The 21,294-nt window shown below is 49.7% G+C and overlaps 1 protein-coding gene and 1 pseudogene across 1 annotated transcript; one reads left to right on the top strand and one right to left on the bottom strand.

Annotated features, from left to right (window-relative positions):
- The first annotated feature begins 4,606 nt into the window (after positions 1 to 4,606).
- Positions 4,607 to 10,435, top strand: ACR (acrosin). The gene is made up of 5 exons (XM_030855413.2): positions 4,607 to 4,677; positions 5,702 to 5,908; positions 6,112 to 6,395; positions 9,254 to 9,399; positions 9,926 to 10,435. The coding sequence occupies exons 1-5, from the start codon at positions 4,610 to 4,612 to the stop codon at positions 10,433 to 10,435; spliced, it is 1,215 nt and encodes a 404-aa protein (XP_030711273.2). The 5' UTR covers positions 4,607 to 4,609.
- A 3,283-nt stretch (positions 10,436 to 13,718) lies between these two features.
- On the bottom strand, positions 13,719 to 18,526 carry LOC115852558 (glucose 1,6-bisphosphate synthase pseudogene; annotated as a pseudogene).
- Positions 18,527 to 21,294: the final 2,768 nt, after the last annotated feature.

Below are 21,294 nucleotides of genomic sequence, written 5' to 3'. Positions count from 1 at the left end.
CCCCAAGGCTTCTGCCCACGTTCAGGCCTTCTCCCCTCTGAGCCAGCTGCCACCAGCCACTGATGGGGCAAGTGCTGTGTGGCACCTGGTGGGGGCTGGTAGCTCACGGGAAGGGCAGAGGCACCTCTAAGAGTGAAAGGAGGAGGGACAGTGAGGCGAGAGGGCCAAGGAGACCCAGAGGGAGCCGTGGAAGGGCGGAGACTGCGGGGCCCAGGTCTGAGAGAGGGCCAGAAGCCGCAGAGGCGGGCTATCAGACCAGTTGGGCACCAGTCGCCCGGTGGGGTTTTAGGAGGGGCAGTGGGTGCACAGCCTGGCCACGCTGGGTCAAGGTGGAATGTGAATGTGACACACGACAAATGTAGACCTCGATTCAGGATGGGGCCTGGGTGACGCCTCCAGGGAAGCGTGAGGATCCCAGGGAGAGTAAGAACGGTGGATGGGTGAAGCCTTGTGGGCAGAAGGGGGGTGGACTCAGGAGTCTTTACCCGGAGGTGGGGGGAAGGCAGAGAAGCTCTGAGGAGCAGGTGAAGGTCTGGACGGCCTGCAAAGGAAGGTGAAGGCCCCAGTGAGGCTGCGACGGCGACTGCTTGGCGGTGGGACCTTGAGAGAGGCTCATCGTCTGTCTGGAAAGCCCCCCAGTTTCAAATTTTCAACACTTTCCAATTTTGGCTTCGTTTTCAAGTTAGAAACAGTGGTCATCCTACAGAAGAGCCCAAGAAGGGAGTCGAGGAGTGGGGGCCTGGGAGGGCCCGGGTGTGCGGGGCAGAGGTGGGGCCCTGACTCGCTCTGGGCCTGAGCGCCGTGGCAGCTGGGGCGCTGAGCTCCTCTGAGCTGCGTGTGGAACCCTGGGCCTCCCCGGAACTGGGCCCGGGACTTGGGGCGAGTCCAGCTCTCCAGTGGAGGAGAGGAAGAGCTCGGCAGTGGGAGCCGCCTTCCCTGGGAATGGCGTTGCCGTCCCGGCCCCCGGGGGTCTGGGGAGACCGATGTCCCCACGGGTCGGAAGCCACCCCAGTGCCTCAGAAAATGGGTCAGAACCTTCCAGATCTATGCCAGAGAAGCCTGCAGCGGCAGGTGGAGAGATGGCAGAGGGACACAGGGCTGAGTGAGCTGAAGCCTCCAAACGCCTGTGACCACTTTCTCACTCTGGACTATGAACTCCCTGCCCCGCCTCTGCCTCGTCACGACCTCAGAATGTTCCAGCTTTATCCTCTCAGGGGCCCCAAGCAACTCACCAGTGCTCTCTCTGGAACCCGGAGCAGAGGCTGTGGCTCCAACCCTCCCTTACCACCAGCCGCCCCCAAGGTCCTGGGGGCACTAAGGCTGGCTGGACGATGAGGTTTCTTCTCTGCCGGGGGCCGTGCTGGAGAACAACAGAGGATGGGAGAAGTGAGGGAGGGGCCGGTGGGAGCCGGCAGAGGTTAAGGGTCAGTGTGAGGAAGATGGGGTGGGAGTTGGACTGTTCAGGTGAGTGGGGTGCAGAGTGCACAGGAGCAGGGCGGAGGGCTGGGGTCAGCTAGAGGGCCACGTCGGGGTGGGGAGGGAGGGGGACTGGAGACTGGGGAGAAGGAACCTCGCGGGGAGGGGTACGGGAGCCCCACCTTGGCCTGAGCCCAGCCCCCAGTAGCCATTGAGACCCCCATCCTCTGGCCCCGGAATCCTAACTGTCCTGTACCTTCCCACCTCCCTCCTTTGCTCTTGGGAACAGCGTGGAGAAGGCAAACGCAGTCACTCTTCCATTAGGTTTAACGACAAAATTAAGCCTCTGCTGGTCCGTGTGCCTATCGCTCAACCCATGACTGTGGCCGGGAGCAGGTGCTCTAACCCCTCCAAGACTCAGAAGTGGGCGCTACTCTGAAGAGTCAAACAATAATTGTCTTCTAGGATCTAGACATTGGGTCTTCAATCTTTGTTACTGCATAACCCCTAAATGTTTTGAAAAACTGGGTACCACTTTTCATTTTGAAGTTTATATGTTACATTTTCATCCTGTATTTTGGAAAACTTGCAAAAGTTATGATTTCCAGAAAATTGTACATATTAACATTTAAAATAAATGGTTACATCATTCTGTTAAACGATTCTCATGGATCTAAATACTGGATCAATTTTATGCCCATCAAAATCCTGTAAAAACACCTGAATAACCTTTTCTTTAACAAGCAAACCTTTAATATCACTTATAGAGTTCCTATTGCCATTTCTTGAACTATATTTCCAAAGCCTTTTTTGGGTACCTTATCAGGCACAGTCTGACACTGAGTTAAAATAAGCAAGGCCTCAGGTCGGTGAAATAGGACCTCGAAACCTTCAGATAGAAGAGGTGAGACCACCTGCGATGAGAGAGAGGAGAGAGAGAGAGAGAGAGAGACCTTGAACACTTATGTAAGGCAGAAGAGTCCTCCTGAAAGTCAAGTAGAAGAAACAAGTCCTGTGACACTCAGGTATGGGAAGTAAGAGATCCTAACAGATAAAGTATCTAAGAGCCCTGAAACGGGCGGGGGGAGATGAATCCTCCGTACGCTCAGGGAGCGGAGAGGGAGACCTCCCGACATGCAGTAGCCGAGGGGAAAATCTCGTGACACTCCAACAGTTGATATCTTTGAGACCTGATTGCATTTATATAAGGGAAATAAAACCTCCCGCTTGGCAGGAAGGGAAATAATGAATCTCAAACTCATCTTTGTAATAGGACAGAACAAGACCTTCTGACCTGCGGGGAGAGTATATTTGGGGCCAGTCATGTGGAGAAAATAACTTCCTGACAACAAGGTGTGTGAGAGGATGTCTCTGGACATTGGAGAGGAAGTGAGGTGCCCCGACAATTAGGTAGAATAGATGGAAAAGCCTGATACCCGGGGACAACGAAGCCTCATGACACTCAAATAAGGAAGATGAGACGTGCTTGTACTAAAGTAAGGGACAGGAAACCCCTCGGTCACTTAGAGAGAAGAGGCAGGACCTCCAGACACAGAGCAGAAGAGATGAGACCTCCCGACACTCAGGGCCTGTGAGACCTCCTTGTGCTCACATGGGAGATAGAGATTTCATGGCCCTCAGGTAGGGGAGGTGAGACCTCCAGACACCCGGGAAGGGGAGAGAAAGACTTCAGACAGTCAGGGGGTTGAAGGGAGAGCTCTGGACACTTATGTAGAGGAGAGGAGACCTTGTGGTGCTCAGGTAGAGAAGATGTAAGCTCACGACATTCCAGAAGGGAGACGACGGTCTCCTCAAGCAGGGGCTGGGAGACTTCCTGGCAGTCAGGTGGGGATGTGAGAATCCCTGACACTCCAGTGTGGCAGTTGAAGCCTCAGAGTACTCATATAGGTGAGATGCAACCTCTTGACACTCAGATAGAGGATGTGAGACCTTTCGGTTCTCAGGCAGAGAAGATGGGACAAAGTGACACTCAGGTGGTGGACTTGAGGCCTTTGGCCCCGAGATGGAAGAAGAGAGACATCGTCACAGTCAGGGAGAGGAGATGGCAGCTCCCTGATACTCAGGTAAGATACATGCCACCTGCTGGATGTTCAGTTGAGGGGGATGTGACCTCCTGAAGGTTACATGAAATGAGAAAGTAGGACATTTCGTCAGAGAAGATGCTCGGGTGAAGGAATCGAGATCGGCTGACAATCTGAAAACTCTTCACACCTGGAAAGAGGACATGAGGTGTCCTGACAGTCGGGTGGGAGAGGTGGGGCCTTGTGACACTCATATAGGTGGAGTGCAACTCCTTGACATTCGGATAGGCCAGCTGAGACCTTATACTCAGGTACAGGAGCTAAGACTGCTCCTCCAGTAGGTAGAGATGCGACCTCCCCACGCTCTTACAGGGGAGGTAAACTTTGTAACATCCAGGTAGGTGAGGTGAGCATTCTCCTACTCTGGAGGTGAGATGCTGTCTCCTGACAATCAGAAGAAACTTTACTTCAGGACATTCAGGTAACTGTGCTGAGAATTCCTGACGCTCAGGTGTAGGAGACAACACCCTGCTGCCCATGGCCCCAGGGAGGAGAGCTGGAGACACTCAGGTAGAAGATACCGAGACCCTGTGGAGAGAAAGGTGGGCTTTGTAGTCTTAAGCTGGGTAAGTTCAAAATGGTCTTCAGAAAGTGTGCTGATAGCACACACTTGGAAGAGGGAAAGGCAATTTCCCCCCGCAGTGTTAAGGGTCTGTCAACATGTGGAGCCTCTCTCGAACCGCTGACGTTTGGCACCATCTTGTCGCAGCGTGGCTGAGCTGCCCCTCAGTGTGTGAGTTGGAATGGGACTGTGGCCACAGCTTGCATGAGGGTCAGACCCTGAACCTGCACCAAGGCGGAACCTCAGATGGTGTGGGACCTTGGAAGATAACTGGGACTGAAGATCCTGGCCTTGGGACGGAGGGAGGGGGCTGCATGTGAACCCGCGTCACCCTGGGGCGGGGGAACCTGTGCAGGAAGTTGGGAAGTCACTTCAGCATGAACCGGTTGAGCTAAAGGGCTCCTCCTGCCTGGCCTGACTGCTTGGAGGGTGGGCGGTGGGAGGTCACTCTGCTGATTGGTCAGAAGGCCATGGAGCTTTGTGAGGTCACTGGGCTTCCAGGCCAGGCTGGGGCAGGAGTTTGGTAGAGATGCTGCCAACTGCCGTTCTGCTGGTCTTGGCAGTGTCTGTGGTCGCTAGAGATAACACCACGTGTGAGTAAGTGTCAGAGACACCAGGGGCGGGGAGGGTGTCTTCTGAGTAACAGACCCCACCCAGACACCCTCTGTCCGGGGCTCTGGAGGAAGCCAAGCTGGGGCCTCAGCAGTCCCCCGGGTCTCACAGCGCCCGTTACCCACATCCCCAACCCAGACCATCCCTGCTCCCAGCATCGTCATCCCAGAGCCCCCAGGGCCCCAGACGTCCATGGTTTCCTCCAGAGATTGACTCCTGGGGCCCTGCAGCACACAGGCCTGTGCTCCCTCCCCGCCCAGTGACGGACTTCACTGCCTCTTGAACGGGAGTCTTGATTCTCAGGAGCTCCTGTCCTCCCGCAGACACTGGGACACCCCCCCCCCCACTGAGGGTGACCCCAAAGGCCCCAGGGTATCGTCAGGCGGTACCTCTGGGACCTCCACTCCATGTGTAGAATCCCAAGCCCCCAAGGTGCCCCGCAATGCCGATGGCTACCAAACTCCCACCAGAGACACAGAGCCCTGACCTTCCCCACTCTGGGCCGCTCCCGCCCCAGTGTGCCCCCCTCCCCTGGGGGTCACTGTATCTACCTGCGGCTGCTCTCCTCCTACCATTGTCCAACCCAACCCTGCAGCCCCAGGACCCGCTGGCTCTTCCCGGAGTTTCCCACACAAGATTACCCCCCTCCGCTCCCACCTTTAGCCTCCCCCTCTGATCAGGGAACTCCCATACTTCTAGGGCCCTCACAGGCTGTCCTAGCTACCCATGGGCCCCTCTATCCCCACCTGTGACCACACTCACAAGACCCAAGAAACGCCACCCCTGGAAAAGTTCCTGGAGCCCGTGGCTTCCTGTCCCATCACAGCCGCCACAGCGCCACTGCTCAGCCGTCCCCCTGGATCCCACACCCTCGAGCTGCCCCTGCTTTCCCAGGACCCCACAGCTCTTCCCCACTGTGACCAGCCCATGCCCCTCTCCCCCAGTCGTGGAGGCAAGAGGGCAGGCTGGCCTATTCTTGATTCGAACTGTGCCCACGGTCTCTCCTCAGTGGCCCCTGCGGGCTACGGTTCAGGCAGAACCCGCAAGGGGGCATGCGTATCATCGGTGGGCAGCCCGCAGCGCTCGGGGCCTGGCCCTGGATGGTCAGCCTCCAGGTCCTCACGTACCACGACAATCGGCGGTATCACGTGTGCGGGGGCACCTTGCTCAACGCCCGCTGGCTGCTCACTGCTGCTCACTGCTTCCGGAGCAAAACGTAAGTGCGGGAACACGTGGAGGGGGTCTTCAGAAAGGCTCTTCTCAGAACTGGGCGTTCTCCAAGGGTCTGTGTGCCGGGGAGACCTGATGCTTTGGGCCCCGTGGGGTTGACCCACCCCCGCTGGGGATGGGGTGCTCCAAGGGTCACGGTCACCAGCCAGTCCACAGTGAGGGCGACCTGGCTTACCTCTGTGCCCACAGCAAAGTTACCGACTGGAGGCTGATTTTCGGAGCAAAGGAAGTCGTGTGGGGAAGCAGTAAGCCAGTGAAGCCGCCTCTGCAGGAGAGATACGCTGAGAAAATCATCATTCACGAGAAATACTCCCCGGGCTCAGAGGCAAACGACATCGCTCTCATGAAGATCACCCCTCCTGTTCCCTGTGGGTACTTCATTGGACCAGGCTGCCTGCCCCAGTTTCGGGCAGGCCCACCCAGAACTCCCCAGACATGCTGGGTGGCTGGCTGGGGATTCTTAAAAGAGAACGGTGAGTACTGGCAGGGAGAAGTGCTGGTCACCTCGTTGGCGGCCCTTGAGGGGAAGGGGAACTCTGTGGGCGCCTGCCCTAGCCCCACCCAGTCCCCAGCGTGGCGCTGTGAGCGGGCCCGGTCGCTGTCCCCTTTCACAGCCCTGCCCAGGGCCCCTCACTGGTGGCTGGTGTGCCCCCCGGGGAGAGGCAGATGGCAGGCGCCAGTAGAAACTTGGCGTCTTTAGCATGGGGTCGAGGCTGTGCCTGGAGCCCCAGGGTGAGTTCTGGAAGTGGGGGACGTGCCCCGAAGTAGCACCTGGAGAAGGGCTTTAGACTGATCTTCCCTCGCTCAGTGCCTCAGTTTCCCCATCTGTATACGGAAGGGCCAGGTCACGTGGTCTCCCAGCTCTGCGACTCCTGAGCCCGGCCCTTCTGTCCTAGTGCCACCTCTGCTCCACACGCTGCCCAGCAGCCCATCCTGCCCAGCCGTTACTGCGCGTGTCCTCTGGAGGCCGGGAGAGGGGCTGGCGGTGGTTGTGGCTTTCTGCGGGTCAGCAACGGGCAGCAAGGTTCTGCTAGCGGGGCAAGACGGAGTAGGACAGGCCTCTGCTCGTGAGCTGCCCGTTCAGCTTTCCGTAGGTGGGTGCGTGAGTCACATTAGGGATGTGAAGATATGATTGAAATTAACTTAGCTTTCAGTCTCTTTTGTTCATTGATAATGGAAAATCTGGGATTCCTAACTCAAGGCCGTTCAATCATTTGGGGTTTAAAACTCAGTATTTTTTTCTTTTTTTGGTAACAAAAATCGGTAATTTTGGATGCTTCCCTTAACTCGTCTTCTCCTCTCTCAAAGTCTGCTCTTAGTTTCTGATAGGATTGCCACCTATGCTGTCCCTCGGGGAAGGGCATCTCCTCCCAGCCGCCTGTGCTTTCACTGGCCTTTGCTGACTCACAACCTTTCCTCCCTGGCCTGGGGTGTCAATCCCTGTCCGGCTGTTGGTGTCCGTGGCTCTGCCATCATCTCTAGAGCAAGTACACACTTTCTTCTCTTCTCATCCCCTGGCCTGCCCTGCTCTGCCCACCCGTCCGACGGGGGTTCTTCTGGGGGTTCTTGCAGTCCCTGGAAGGCTGATCTCAGGATTTCCATCTGGTGACCGCCCTCCCCCCCCCACCCGCCCACCAACCCCACCTCTGCTGTCCTTTTGCTCAGGAGAACTGTGGGCTCCCACCTATACCCTGGACGTCATGCAAGACCTATTTTGTTCTAGAATCACCTTAAATTTAATGAGATTTCTATCTTTTTTTTTTTGCAAGCACATCCCCCACCTTTAAGGCCAAGTCTTAAAGAAACCCCCAGCCTCCTGTGATACTCCTTCCGACCTTTCTTTTCCTTGACCTACCTGTTCCTTGAACTCGGATGCTTTGGGGCTGGAAGAGCACTTTTGGGAATCGGCCTCTTTTTCCATTGAATTTTTAGCTCCTGCAGGCTTTTTTGGCATTTGATGTTTAAAGCCAAGGTGCTGGGACTGAGAAAACTCTTCTGTGTTTCAGGACACCTGGCTCTGAACAGTGAATCTCATGGCTTTCAAGACTGTGGGCTCTGCCATAGATTTAAGAGGTCACCTTAATGGCCAACAAGCCAGGCTTGCCATTGTTATTTCCGTGTTACCCCTACCCGAAGGGCAGTGCGTGTACAAAACCCTCATTGCTGCTTGGATGGGAAGGAAAGGTGGGGGCTGAGGAGGTTGGAAGCGTAACCTAAGCCACGCACACATGCATTCAGCAGCCGTCTACTGAATGCTGCCTGTGCCCGCCCCACCCGCAGCGCGCCACGGGGCGCCTGCCTTCCAGTCTCGGCCTTCAGAGCCGCGCTCCGGGTCTGCCCCTCCGACGGGTCTGACCTGGCAGCTCCCATCTGTACTGCAGACGATGGTCAAGCCCACTGGGCTGTGGGTGCTGCTGTGGCAGGGCCAGTGGAGCCCTCCTGTCTGTGGGACCACGTGATGCAGAGGGGCGGGCGCGTGGGCTCTTGGGCTCCAAGCCAGAGGCAATGGAGCTGGCTGCTCTGGCCCCAGCACAGGCTGGGCCTTTCTTAACCCCTGGTCATGGCCGAGCACCTGAGGCAATAAAGGAAGTTCTGACGTGGCCTCAGGGGTCATTTCAACCACCCGTGCCCCTGACAGGTCTGCCTGTGTGTGGAGGCCCTGCCTAGCCCTGCTCTCTCCACATCTCAAAACAGATACGAGGCACATGGAGAGGGACTCATCAGACCAAGTCCAGCGGGTCCCATCCACAACCGGGTGGAGGATAAAAAGCAGGGGGGTGACCTATAGCCAGAACGAAAGGCATGGTCTGGACTTGAGTCTAGAGAGGAAAACCTGGGTGTGAATCCAAGCCGCACCAGGTCCCTGCCGTGACCTTGGCAAGTGGTGCTCCAATCTCCTGATGGGAGAAAAGGGGAATAACCGTTCCTAACTCCTGAGGCGGCTGTGAGGAGTGAATGGGACGAAGCCTGTGTGATTCATAGTGAGTGCTCAGCGCATCCTCAGTATAATTGGTAACATCCCCGCTGTCAGCCATCACCTACCATTAGTGTACACGACGCCCCAGCTGTATCCATCCATCCTCCAGCTGCCGTCTGCCCACGTGCACCTCCTTCCTCTCTCCTCCACCTCCATCTCCCGTCTCTCCTCTGCTCTTCCAGCTGTGTGTTTTCTTCCCTTCAGGAGTGGGTAAGGAGAGGCCGGGGGCATCGACTTGCATGGATCTCAGGTTTAAACAGAGCATTTCAGGACGATGGGGTTTTAGTGGAGGGAGGAAGGCTTTCCCAGAACACGTCTTCTGTGATCACTGACCACTGAGTCGCCTGGCTGTAGTCCCCAGGATATCACCTATACTGCAGGAGGCACGTGTGAACATCATCGACCTCGACTTATGTAACTCGACCAGCTGGTACAATGGGCGCATTCGTTCAACCAATGTGTGCGCAGGGTATCCTGAAGGCAAGATTGACACCTGCCAGGTAACTTTCCTTTGGGTGCCCAGGCCCTTGCGGACACCTCTTTTTTGGATCCCTGAGCAAATTTCCCCGGTCCCGTCTTCCAGCATCTGCAGTCACAGTGAGCTTGGGAGGTGACACCCACCAGCTGCCCCTACAAAGGATCAGTCACCACTTGTAGAACTGTATCCCACCCTAACGCAGAGATCATGTGATCCAGACACTGCTCCAGAGAGGGCGCTTACCTCTCTTCACCACAATGCAAAGCAGTCAAATCCCCTTGTACACACATGCTCACGTACGCACGTAACACCACGTGCTCAGGCACATGGATTTGCTCATCCTGCCCCCTCACCGCGAGGAAACCCATGACAATCCACACCCTTCTCATCCCAGAGAAGCTGTTGGTGCACCTCAACTTTACCACAGCCGCCTGTGTTTATGGCAGCAGGGAACCGTACGACTGCAAAAATGCCTCCCAGAGTCTATGACGCTTCTGGGCAGGGAAAGTGGCTCCGGCAGAGAGTGACTTCTGTGTCCTTCTGGGCAGGGGGACAGCGGCGGGCCTCTCATGTGCAGAGAGAGCGTGGAAAACAGCTACGTGGTCGTGGGAATCACAAGCTGGGGGGTAGGCTGTGCCCGAGCTAAGCGCCCCGGAGTCTACACGTCTACCTGGTCCTATCTGAACTGGATTGCTTCCAAGATTGGTTCTAATGCTTTGCACATGATTCAGTTGCCCACCCCTCCCCCTCCTTCTACTCCAGCCCCCCCCACTAAACCCGCCTCCACTCAGCCTTCTATTCGCCCACCTTGGTACTTCAAACACCCTCCTCGACCACCTCCCTCCCAGAGCCCCACTGCAGTGGCCCGACCCCAACCCGCAGCTCCACCGCCCCCCCCTCCCCCACCGCCACCTTCCACTAAACCTCCCCAAGCACTTTCTTTTGCCAAGCGACTACAGCAGCTCATAGAGGCCTTGAAGGGGCAGGCCTTTTTTGACAGAAAGTGCACGTATGAAATGGAGACCACAGACATCCCAGAGCAGCCTGCCTCCTTCTGATCTGACCCCCTTCTCAACGGACCCATTGAACCCCTCACTCCTGAGGGAAAAAACTCGAAATAACTGATTATAGATACAAATATAAATATATGTACGTAAAGAGATGCTCTCTGGACTTCTTCCTCTCTGCCCTCCCCAACTCAATCCCTCATCTCAACTACCTTGTCTCCTCCGTTCACCGCCCGACGAGTTGGAACTGCTGGTATTAATGATGTCAATTGTGGTTCTTTTTAAATCTTGATTTTAAAAACTAGAACAAGGTGACCTGGGGCTGTGGTCCAGGTAATCATTTAGCGCTTAGTGTCTCTGCATATAATCAACGGGCCTCTCAGCTCCCGTGAGGTGAGCTGACTAGAAATGAAGGGTGTGCGTCCAAGTCTGCTGGAGGCCATGCTCTCCTGGTGGTGTGAAGAGACAGACCCACGAGAGGAATCTGTCCTTAGTTTGTTTCTTCTCTCCTCCTTGAGGTGGAAAATGCTGCCCTGGGCCTACGATCTGTAGCTGACACTTGGGTCTCCTTCCTGGAGAGACAGGGCTGAGCTCAAGGAACACTCTGATGGGAGCCCGCAGAGTCTAGGCGGCGGGTTCTTGTATGCCTTCTGCAAACTTCCCATGCACGTGACTGTAACCTAATCCCCTTCTTATATTTTCACTGTTGATATTACTCTTTGACTTCCTTTTTTTCATTTATCAAATACAGACATTTCCATATTAGCACATATGGACCCCTTCTCTAACTACGCTCCGCAGTATGGGCATTTTTGAGCTATAGTGTCACATTTCCTTCCTAGGAGGGAATTTCCAGTCTTCCATTTTAGCTTCCCCCTCAACGTGCGCGTTTCCCCACATCTGGTTCACAACAAATTCATCAGTCCTTGCCAATCTAATGGATGTTTTAATCTTCATTTTAAAAGTTATGAATGAAGCTGTTTATAAGCGAAGCAAGACTCTTTTTTTTTTGCGGTACGCGGGCCTCTCACTGCTGTGGCCTCTCCGCTGCGGAGCACAGGCTCCGGACGCGCAGGCTCAGCGGCCATGGCTCACGGGCCCAGCCGCTCCGCGGCACGCGGGATCTTCCCGGACCGGGGCACGAACCCGCGTCCCCTGCGTCGGCAGGCGGACTCTCAACCGCTGCGCCACCAGGGAAGCCCAGAAGCAAGACTCTTTGATCGGCCTTCATGTCCCTAGCCCTGAAAATGGCTACTCTAGCCCTGAAAATGGCTCTAGCCCTGAATATGGCTCTGTGGATACTCTAGCCCTGAAAATGGCTCACAGATCCTGGAGCAGAAGCCCCTGCCCACAGGGACAGGAGGAGCAGGGAAGAAATGGATAAGCAGTACGTTGAACCAATACCGAAGGGCATCCAGGCATCCGAGGAATATGCTCACTCTTTCCCTGTGGGATCGTTAGGCAAATGATAAGTATTCTCAAAAAAATAAAATTCAGGGCTTCGGACGCGTAGGCTGTATCTGTAGGCTGTATCACCTTCCGAGTTCCCATAGGCCCCTAAGACACAACACGCTAGCAGGGACTGAATTAGTGAAAGCGATACTTTTTCTCACCTCATAAAACTAGGTCTCTTTCTAGTGTTTGCTAATAAAGGGAAACAATTGACTCGTTACTGCTCCTATAATAACAGACAAGCACCAGTCAACAACTTGCCCACAGTCAGTTTGTTCCTACCTTGGGGTGGTAAGTAGGTTTGCCCTTCCCAAGAAGCGTTTCCTGTGCAGCCTTACTGACCTTTCTGTTGTTTGTTTTTACTGCTAATTTCCAACATATGCTTTGATCTTGCCCCACTCATTATTTCTTTTTCCCCAAACTCTAGAAAATTGAGTTTTGATATGTGCAATCAAGGAGAATTCATTCATTCCCGTGATATTATTCCTGGAGAGAAAGATAAACAATGCAGAGCCCAAGGCTGGGACTTGCTGGCTACCATCTGCGTCTCTCCTGGCCGGCCTGGGCACTGAATTGATCCTGTTAGCCAAGTGGTGAGCACTATGTTAAGCTCATGCTAAACATCATGCTCGGACAGACTCCAGAGCTTGGCTGGAATCAGATGATTCCTCAGTCTATATACTTTGGGAATTTGTAAGATTTCTGTTCATTTTAATTTTGGATTTTTAAATTTTTTTTTTTTTTTTTTTTTTTTTTTTTTGCGCTACGCGGGCCTCTCACTGTTGTGGCCTCTCCCGTCGCGGAGCACAGGCTCCGGACGTGCAGGCTCAGCGGCCATGGCTCACGGGCCCAGCCGCCCCGCGGCACGTGGGATCTTCCCGGACCGGGGCACGAACCCGCGTCCCCTGCATCGGCAGGCGGACTCTCAACCACTGCGCCACCAGGGAAGCCCTGGATTTCAAAATTTTTGAGATAAGAATCCAAGCTTCTAACTTTTCACCTTGATTAAGATGACTTAAATCTTGCGTTATATTAAAGCACTCATATAAAACTATGCTCTTCATAGAGAGTAACCGTCAAGACGTGGCTTAGTGATGATGAACGGGCTGTTGTATCATTTCAGCTCCGCTTTGTTCTTCAGTCACTGAAACACGGGTATCAAGCCAAATATACATATGTTTCACATATACAGTATTGTACCACTTTGTAAAATAGAGGCCATTTCCTGAATGACAATCTACATTCTTAAAAGCAAATAGAAAATTCTGCACATTTCTTCTTCAGTGCAAAACCTTTGAAAACAAACTCATTCAGAAAAGTGCTTTACGTTTGGCTAGCTGTCTATTACCTAAATCATACAAGACACAGCTATGAGAAAGCAAAGAAGGAAAAAATTAACAATAGTGGCAATATAATAATTTGAAAATTATGTGCGTTCAACCAAATGTTAGCTGACAGCTGCAACAAACCAAACCACGATTTACTGAACATTCTAATCAGTCCGAACTTTATATTATTATTATGTTAGGAAGTAAGTTCTCTTACGCCGCTGCTATCTCCTGTAGGTAATTTGTTTAGTAGGATTACATTCAAGGCCTTATGATCGTTACCTCTTAAGCTATACCACGTGTGTTTAAGTATTCTGTGAACTATGTAGAACAGAATACACTTTAAGATTAAACAGCACTTCTCTATTAAGTCTTTTTTCAGAAGACTGCAGAATCAACCAAAAATGACCTTCCATAAATTTTTTTCCACATTAAAAATGATAAATGGTTCTTATATGATCAGAAATTTTGTTCGGGTCAGAAAAATGTTACAATAAACTGGAGTTTTAGTGTTCCATAACACCTAAAATCTGTTTGTTTTATTTCTTAGTAACATTAGCATAAATCTACTTACAAAAATATAATTCAAAAGTTAAACTTCTAAATAAATTCCAGCTCCTTTCTCAGCTCTGATTTTTTTATTTACTTAAATCAGCAAATCCATTTAACATAGAGGTGAACCACCTAAATAGTTCAAAAGATTTTTCTCTAGCTGCCTAAAAACGAACTGATTAAATCATATGCAATGCAGGAACATCATTTCAGTTCACACCAGACCCTGAGAAGTTTCCAAGAAATGCGACAAGAACAAAGCCACCAGGAGTGTCCCCTATTGTTTTATGTTCAGTAAACATCGGGATTTTTAAAATATACAATAAATGTATACTGCACCAGGAGTATCAACAGAGGTGCTGAAGCCACATATGGAAGCGCGAAATGCCCTGCTTCAGATATTCTAATTTGTAAGTAAATACCTATGATGTAACAACAACACGTTTCCACAGTGATCTGGGAACAGTGCCATTTTCTTGCCAATTTAATGGATTGATTTCCTTAACTAAGTCTACAATTAAATACATAACACATGCTTCTTTTAAAAATGTGCTATAGGGACTTCCCTGGTGGTCCACTTGTTAAGACTCCACGCTCCTAATGCAGGGGCCTGGGTTTGATCCCTGGTCAGGGAACTAGATCCCGCATGCCGCAACTAAAAGAGACTGCATGCCGCAACTAAAAAGGTACCGTGTGCAGCAACGAAGATCTTACACCCAGCAACGAAGATCCCATGTGCGGCAACTAAGACCCGACGCAGCCAAATAAATAAATAAAATGTGCTATACACAATTACAAGACACTGGAACTAAGCTTAATCACACTTTAATTAGTAAACTCACTTTTGTTATGTTTTTGTTGAAGGAAGAACAATGTGTTGCTATGATACTTCTAATGTAATGAGTTTTGTTCAAGATTATGAAAAGTTTGAATAATTTCCCTCCAGACCATTTCATTTCAAATTTATACAGCTTGTTTAGTTACTTGACCAAGCCAGAAGAAAATAAAAGGAAAAAAGACACTCAGCCGGATGAGATAAAGAATGCTAACACGAGGTCCAGGCGCAGCTTGGTTTTTCTGTCCCAAGTGCCAGCGAAAGCAACGACAGACGGGTGTACACCTAAACAGAGTGCCAGGTCAGCCCATTTTTACTGGGCTCAAAATTTTTAATCGAGTGATGAAACAAAATTCACATTTTGTGGCAAGACAAGAAACAATTAAACGTAAAATTTCTCTCTCCCGGTCGGGGCCTCTTCAGACCCTTTAGTGTGTTCTGTGCATCTGCATTAACCAGACCTCCTTAGGTGAGAACCTTCCTTCCTGATCTTGTACGGAGCAAAGACGACCCACTACTGCCTCTGTACACGCAGATCTGGATTGTGTAAACTATCAATATGTCATTTGATATATAACACTTTGTCTCAAAAATGTATATAACTGTTCTTTGACCAAAAATGGGCCCAACAGTCCTCAGGGCTTCCTGAAAGACTGTCTCCTGGGTAATAATACTCAAATTGGCTCAAGTAAAATTTTCCATTCCTTCCTTAGATCAGCTATTGATTAACTGATTAATTAATTGAAGGGCCTCAATGAATTTCTTCAATTCTTCTTTCAGTAAGGCAGCGACACTCTGGTTGGATGATGTGCGCTTCTCTGCACAATACTTTATCTTTGGTTTTGTCTTGCTTGTCTGAAGAATAGCAAAACAGCATTTTGAAAAGCAAGTGTGAAAGGAGCTCTTTCGCCCATTTCTGTCCCCTCTAAACTTGAAATAACCTAATTAACCTGTTTATCCTTTTCCTAGATAAAAAGAACTAAGAATAAAGAATTAAGTAAAGAATGACCAGCCCTCTATCCCCAACAACCCCCTTAGCCACCCTGCAGGCAGATCACACGGGCAAGACGGGCGTCAGAAGGGAGAGTCAGCCAGCCTGCACGCAATAGGGAAGGATGCGGAACACAGCCTCCTGCCTCGATGATTCACTGAGATTCTCCCCCCTCTTGCTTTTCCCTTTAAAAACTGTCATGGCTGAGTAGAATCTTTGGATTTGCTCTGGGGATGTGAGTCTGCCTTCTCCCCAGATTGCCGGCTTTTCTGATTAAAACATCTTTCCTGTCTACTGACACTTGCCTCTCGATTATTGGCTTTTGAGCGGTGAACAGCTGAACCTGAGTTTGTTAACAAATGTAATCATTTGGTTATTTTTATTCACAGGCAGCATTGATTTCTTTCTTTTTTATAAATTTATTTATTTATCTTTGGCTGCACTGGGTCTTTGTTGCTGTATGCGGGCTTTCTCTAGTTGCGGCGAGCGGGGGTGGGGGGCTACTCTTCGTTGTGGTGCGCGGGCTCCTCATTGCAGTGGTTTCTCTTGTTGTGATGCACGGGCTCTAGGTGTGCAAGCTTCAGTAGTTGTGTCACGTGGGCTCAGTAGTTGTGGCTCGCGGGCTCTAGAGCTCATGCTCAGTAGTTGTGGCGCACGGGCTTAGTTGCTCAGTGGCATGTGGAATCTTCCTGGACCAGGGCTTGAACCCGTGTCCGCTGCATTGGCAGGGGGATTCTTAACCAGTGCACCACCAGGGAAGTCCAGCATTTACTTCTTATTAGGCTGGCTGCTGTCATATTCACAGGTAATGTCCCATGTATGCAATATGATGGATATTCTTTCAGAGAATCAAAATTGTGAAGACTTTCAAATATGCATTTGTTGGTAGTCAGATCAAAACACAAGAAATATGAAGTTTTTGAAATATGATAATCATATTTTTCACAAACCTTAATCGGTTACTGGCTCAGTGTTATGCTTATGGTTTCCAGTTAAGATAACACCTCAGCCACAACGATGGCTGTACTCACCCCATCTTTATTCAAAATTGAAGTTCCACGCAGAAAAGCAATGGACTTTTTAAATGCAATAATGACTTCTTTCCCATTTTCCAGGTCTTTTATCCTACTTCCTAGCCATTTAAAGTCTGGTAATATTTCTTCAAAATAAAAATCCTTCTTTTTTTTTAAAAAAATAATCTATTTATGTATTTTATTTTCGGCTGCTGTTGGGTCTTCGTTGCTGCACACGGGCTTTCTCTAGTTGTGGCAAGCAGGGGTTACTCTTTGTTGTGGTGTGAGGGCTTCTCATTTTGGTGGCTTCTCTTATTGTAGAACACGGGGTCTAGGCATGTGAGCTTCAGTAGTTGTGGTACGTGGGCTCAGTAGTTGTGGCTTGTAGGCTCTAGAGCACAGGGTCAGTAGTTGAGGCACACGGGCTTAGTTGCTCCATGGCATGTGGGATCTTCCTGGAGGAGGGCTCAAACCTGTGTCCCCTGCATTGGCAGGCAGATTCTTAACCACTGCACCATGAGGGAAGTCCCTAAAATCCTTCTTTAAGTGCAACTGGATACAAAATTTTGGAAGAGACTGCTGAGGCTAACATATAAACATTATTCACATCAGAATTTCTTGACTTATTTTTCCGGCAATCAAATATCCACCCCCCCCCGCCCCCCCCACTAAACAAAGTTGCCAACTCATGCCCCGTGAAAACTTTCCATTGACCATCCTCCCGGAGTTCTGCCACAGCCAGCTGGTCTGCACTGGGACCTGTAGGTAGCACTATCTGAGCGTTCTCTTTCTCTGCCAGTCTCTGGGAAATTTCCAGCACAGACTCTCCTTCATATTTGGGCATTTAATGGTATAAAAGTCTGGATCAGGATCTTTTTGTTCTGGTCATGGAATTGGAGGCTTAAAACCAAACACGTGCAGAGTCAACTGCACATAGTCATGTCCGACCCCATGAAAAGATATATGTACAAATTTCAAGGTGGTCTTTGAGTTTGATTCCCTGTGAAAATCAGTCGTTTTCAGATCTTCCATGTGTCTCCTGTAATGTCCTGCAGAGAGTCTCTCTCCAGTAGGCTGGCATTCACTGAATCATTATTCCAGGAAGCATTCCAGGGTTCCACACAGTCCTCTATGCATTTTGGACTTTCTTCATCATGAGGAGATGTGATCTAAACACCAGTTTCCCAATAGACCCTTTGTCTGTTCTCTTCCTCGCAGTTGTGAGAGGCAGTAATCATCACACCTCCAACTGCTTTGAGCTCCTGGACTGCGTATGATGTAGGAACTTATTTCGGAAAAAGGTACACAGAAACATCTTTAGCCAGCAAGACTGAAATGGTGAGTTTAGGAAGTCTTTGGATGCTGCAGCTGTTAGTTACTTGACCCCAGCTGTCATACCCAAGACAAAGGTTCTCAACATCTCTCAAGGTATTTGTGCATCTTCTGTGTTGACTGGATTACTGTAAGGTCATTAATATAGCAAAACCCTGCCACCAGAGCAGAGCCAAGTCCTGCAGCTCCAAAAGTCATCCAGCAACAAAGAACCTCCTTGTTTGTCCCATTCAGTAACAGATTTTCAAATTGCTCTTTTGTTTTGGCATTGTTTACTGGTTTGCAAAGGGTGGCTCAATATAAAAAAATCAATCAATGTAATTCATTACATTGATAGAAGTGAGGTGGAAAGACCACACGGTCATCTCAACTAATGCAGGAAGAGCATTAGACAAAATCCAGCAGCCTTTTATAATGAAAGCACTCGGAAAATCAGGAATAGAAGGGAACTTCTACAACATGATAAAGGCCATATGAAAAACCCATAGTTAACATCACATTCAGTGGTGAAAAACTGAAAAATTTCCCCCTAAGATCAGGGACAAAACAAGGATGGCTGCTTTTACTATTTAATTCAACATAGTACTGGAAATTCCAGTCAGAGGAGTTAGGCAAGAAAAGGAAATACAAGTCACCCATATTGGAAAGGAAGAAGTAAAACCTTTTCAATATGCACATGATATGATTCTATTTATAGAAAAACCCCAAAGTATGCGCAGGAAAACTATTAGAATTAATAAAAGAATTCAGCAAAGTTTCAGGGTACAAGATCAACACACAAAAGTCAGCTGTTTCTATAAACAGCAAGGGATAAATAAAAGAGTAAATAGCATCTAAAAAAAATCTGGAAATAAATTTAACCAATAAGTGAGAGATTCATACGTGAAAAGTACAAACATTGATGAAAGAAGTTAAAGATATAAATAAATGGGAAAAAAAAGGAAAGACATCCAGTGTTCATGAATTGGAAGACTTAATATTGTTAAGATGTCAAAACAATCTTTAGAAAGAAGTTGAAGGACTCATACTTTCCAAGTTCAAAACTGTACTACAAAGCTACAGTAATTGAAATAGTGTGGTAGTGGCATAAGGATAGACATCTAGACCAATGGAATAGAATTGAGAGTCCAGAAATAAACTCATACAACTATGACCAATTGATTTTTGACAAAGGTGGTAAGACCATTCAGACAGAAAAGAATAGTGTTCTTGACAAATATTGCTAGGACAATGGGATATCCACATGCAAAGGTAGGAAGCTGGATCCCTACGTTATACTATATATAAAAATTAACTCAGAATGGATCAATGACTTACATATAAGAGCTAAAACCATAAAACTCTTAAAAGAGAACATAAGGGTAAGTCTTCATGACCTTGGACTTGGCAATGCGTTCTTAGATATGACACCAAGAGCATGAGCAATAAAAGAAAAAAAAGATAAATTGGACTTGATCAAAATTAAATACTTTTCAGGGAATTCCCTTGATGTCCAGTGGTTAGGACTCGGTGCTTTCACTGCCAAGGGCCCGGGTTCGACCCCTGGTTGGGGAACTAAGATCCCGAAAGTCACAAGGCACGGCCAAAAATAAAATTAAATACTTTTGTTCATTAAGGACATTATCAAGAAAGTGTAAATACAACCTGTAGAATGGGAAAAATATTTGTAAAAGTCATAAATAAGAATTTACTATCCAGAATATGTAAAGAATTCTTATAACTCAACAGCAAAAAGTCAAACAACTCAATTTAAAAATAAGCAAAATAGGGGCTTCCCTGGTGGTGCAGTGGTTGAGAGTCCGTCTGCCGATGCAGGGGACACGGGTTCGTGCCCCGGTCCGGGAAGATCCCACATGCCGCGGAGCGGCTGGGCCCGTGAGCCATGGCCGCTGGGCCTGCGCGTCCGGAGCCCGTGCTCCGCAACGGGAGAGGCCACAGCAGTGAGAGGCCCGCGTTCCGGGGAAAAAAAAAAAAAAAAGCAAAATACTTGAATAGTTGTTTCTCCAAATAAATAATACAAATGAAGGGGAAATGTATCTCAAAACCACAGTGAAGTACCACTTCATAACTACTAAGATGGCTTATCTTTAAAAATGGAAAATAACAAGTGCTAGCAAGGATGTGGGAAATTGGAACTCTTGTACATTGCTTGTAGGACAGCAATGTAAAATGGTGTAAAATGGTGGTTCCACTGTGGAAAACACATTGGCAATTCCTCAAAAGTTTACACATAAAATTACTATATGATCTTCTTTTTTAAAAAAATAAATTTATTTGTTTTTGGCTGTGTTGAAAGCTGCGCGCAGGCTTTCTCTAGTTGCGGCGAGCGGGGGCTACTCTGCATTGGGGCGCGCGGGCTTCTCATTGCGGTGGCTTCTCTTGTTGCAGAGCACAGGCTCTAGGCGCACGGGCTCAGTGGTTGTGGCACGTGGGCTCAGTAGTTGTGCCTCGCAGGCTCTAGAGCGCAGGCTCAGTAGTTGTGGCACATGGGCTTAGTTGCTCCGTGGCATGCGGGATCTTCCCGGGCCAGGGATGGAATCTGTGTCCCCTGCACTGGCAGGAGGATTCTTCACCACTGCGCCACCAGGGAAGTCCCACTATGTGATCTTGCAATTCCACTCCTAGATCACTGTGCTATGCCCTCCTCCCACACCCCCCAATTTAAATGTTGAAGCCCTTACCCTCATGTGATTGTATTTGGAGACATGGTCTTCAGGAAGTAATTAAGGTTAAATGAGGTCATAAGCGTGGGGCCCCAATTAGGATGTCATTATGGGGGTCACAGGATATAGTCTTTTTTAAAAAACTATTTTTTGGCTGCGTTGAGTCTTTGTTGCTGCGCGTGGGCTTTCTCTAGGTGTGGCGGGCGGGGGCTACTCTTCGTTGCGGTGCGTGGGTTTCTCACTGCGTTGGCTTCTCGTTGCGGGGCACAGGCTCTAGAGCACAGGCTCAGTAGTTGTGGAGCACGGGCTTAGTTGCTCCGTGGCACGTGGGATCTTCCTGGGCCCGGGCTCAAACCTGGGCCCCGGCACTGGCAAGCGGATTCTTAACCACTGCGCCACCAGGTAAGTAAGTCCCAGGACATAGTCTTTTAAGAGGAATCTACCTGAACACAAAGAGGTCATGTGGGCACACAGTGAGATGGCAGCTGCCTACAAGCCAAGAGAAGAGGCTTCAGGATGAAACCTACCTTGCCAGCACCTTGACCTTAGACTTCCCGGCCTCCGGAACTGTGAGAAATAAATATCTGTTGTAAGCCACCCAGTCAGTGGTATTTTGTTACAGCAGCCCGAGCAGACTCTGACACCCAGAAGAATTGAAAACTGCTCGTATAAGCACATGTATAAGCATGTTCATAGCAGCACTATTCGCAATAGCTGAAAGATGGATCCAAACATCCATCAATG

Source organism: Globicephala melas, chromosome 10 (assembly GCF_963455315.2).
Source record: "Globicephala melas chromosome 10, mGloMel1.2, whole genome shotgun sequence".
In the NCBI taxonomy this organism is placed as follows: Eukaryota; Metazoa; Chordata; class Mammalia; order Artiodactyla; family Delphinidae; genus Globicephala; species Globicephala melas.
The sequence above is the reverse complement of the archived record's forward strand: the minus strand, read 5'-3'. Positions and strand labels throughout refer to the sequence as shown.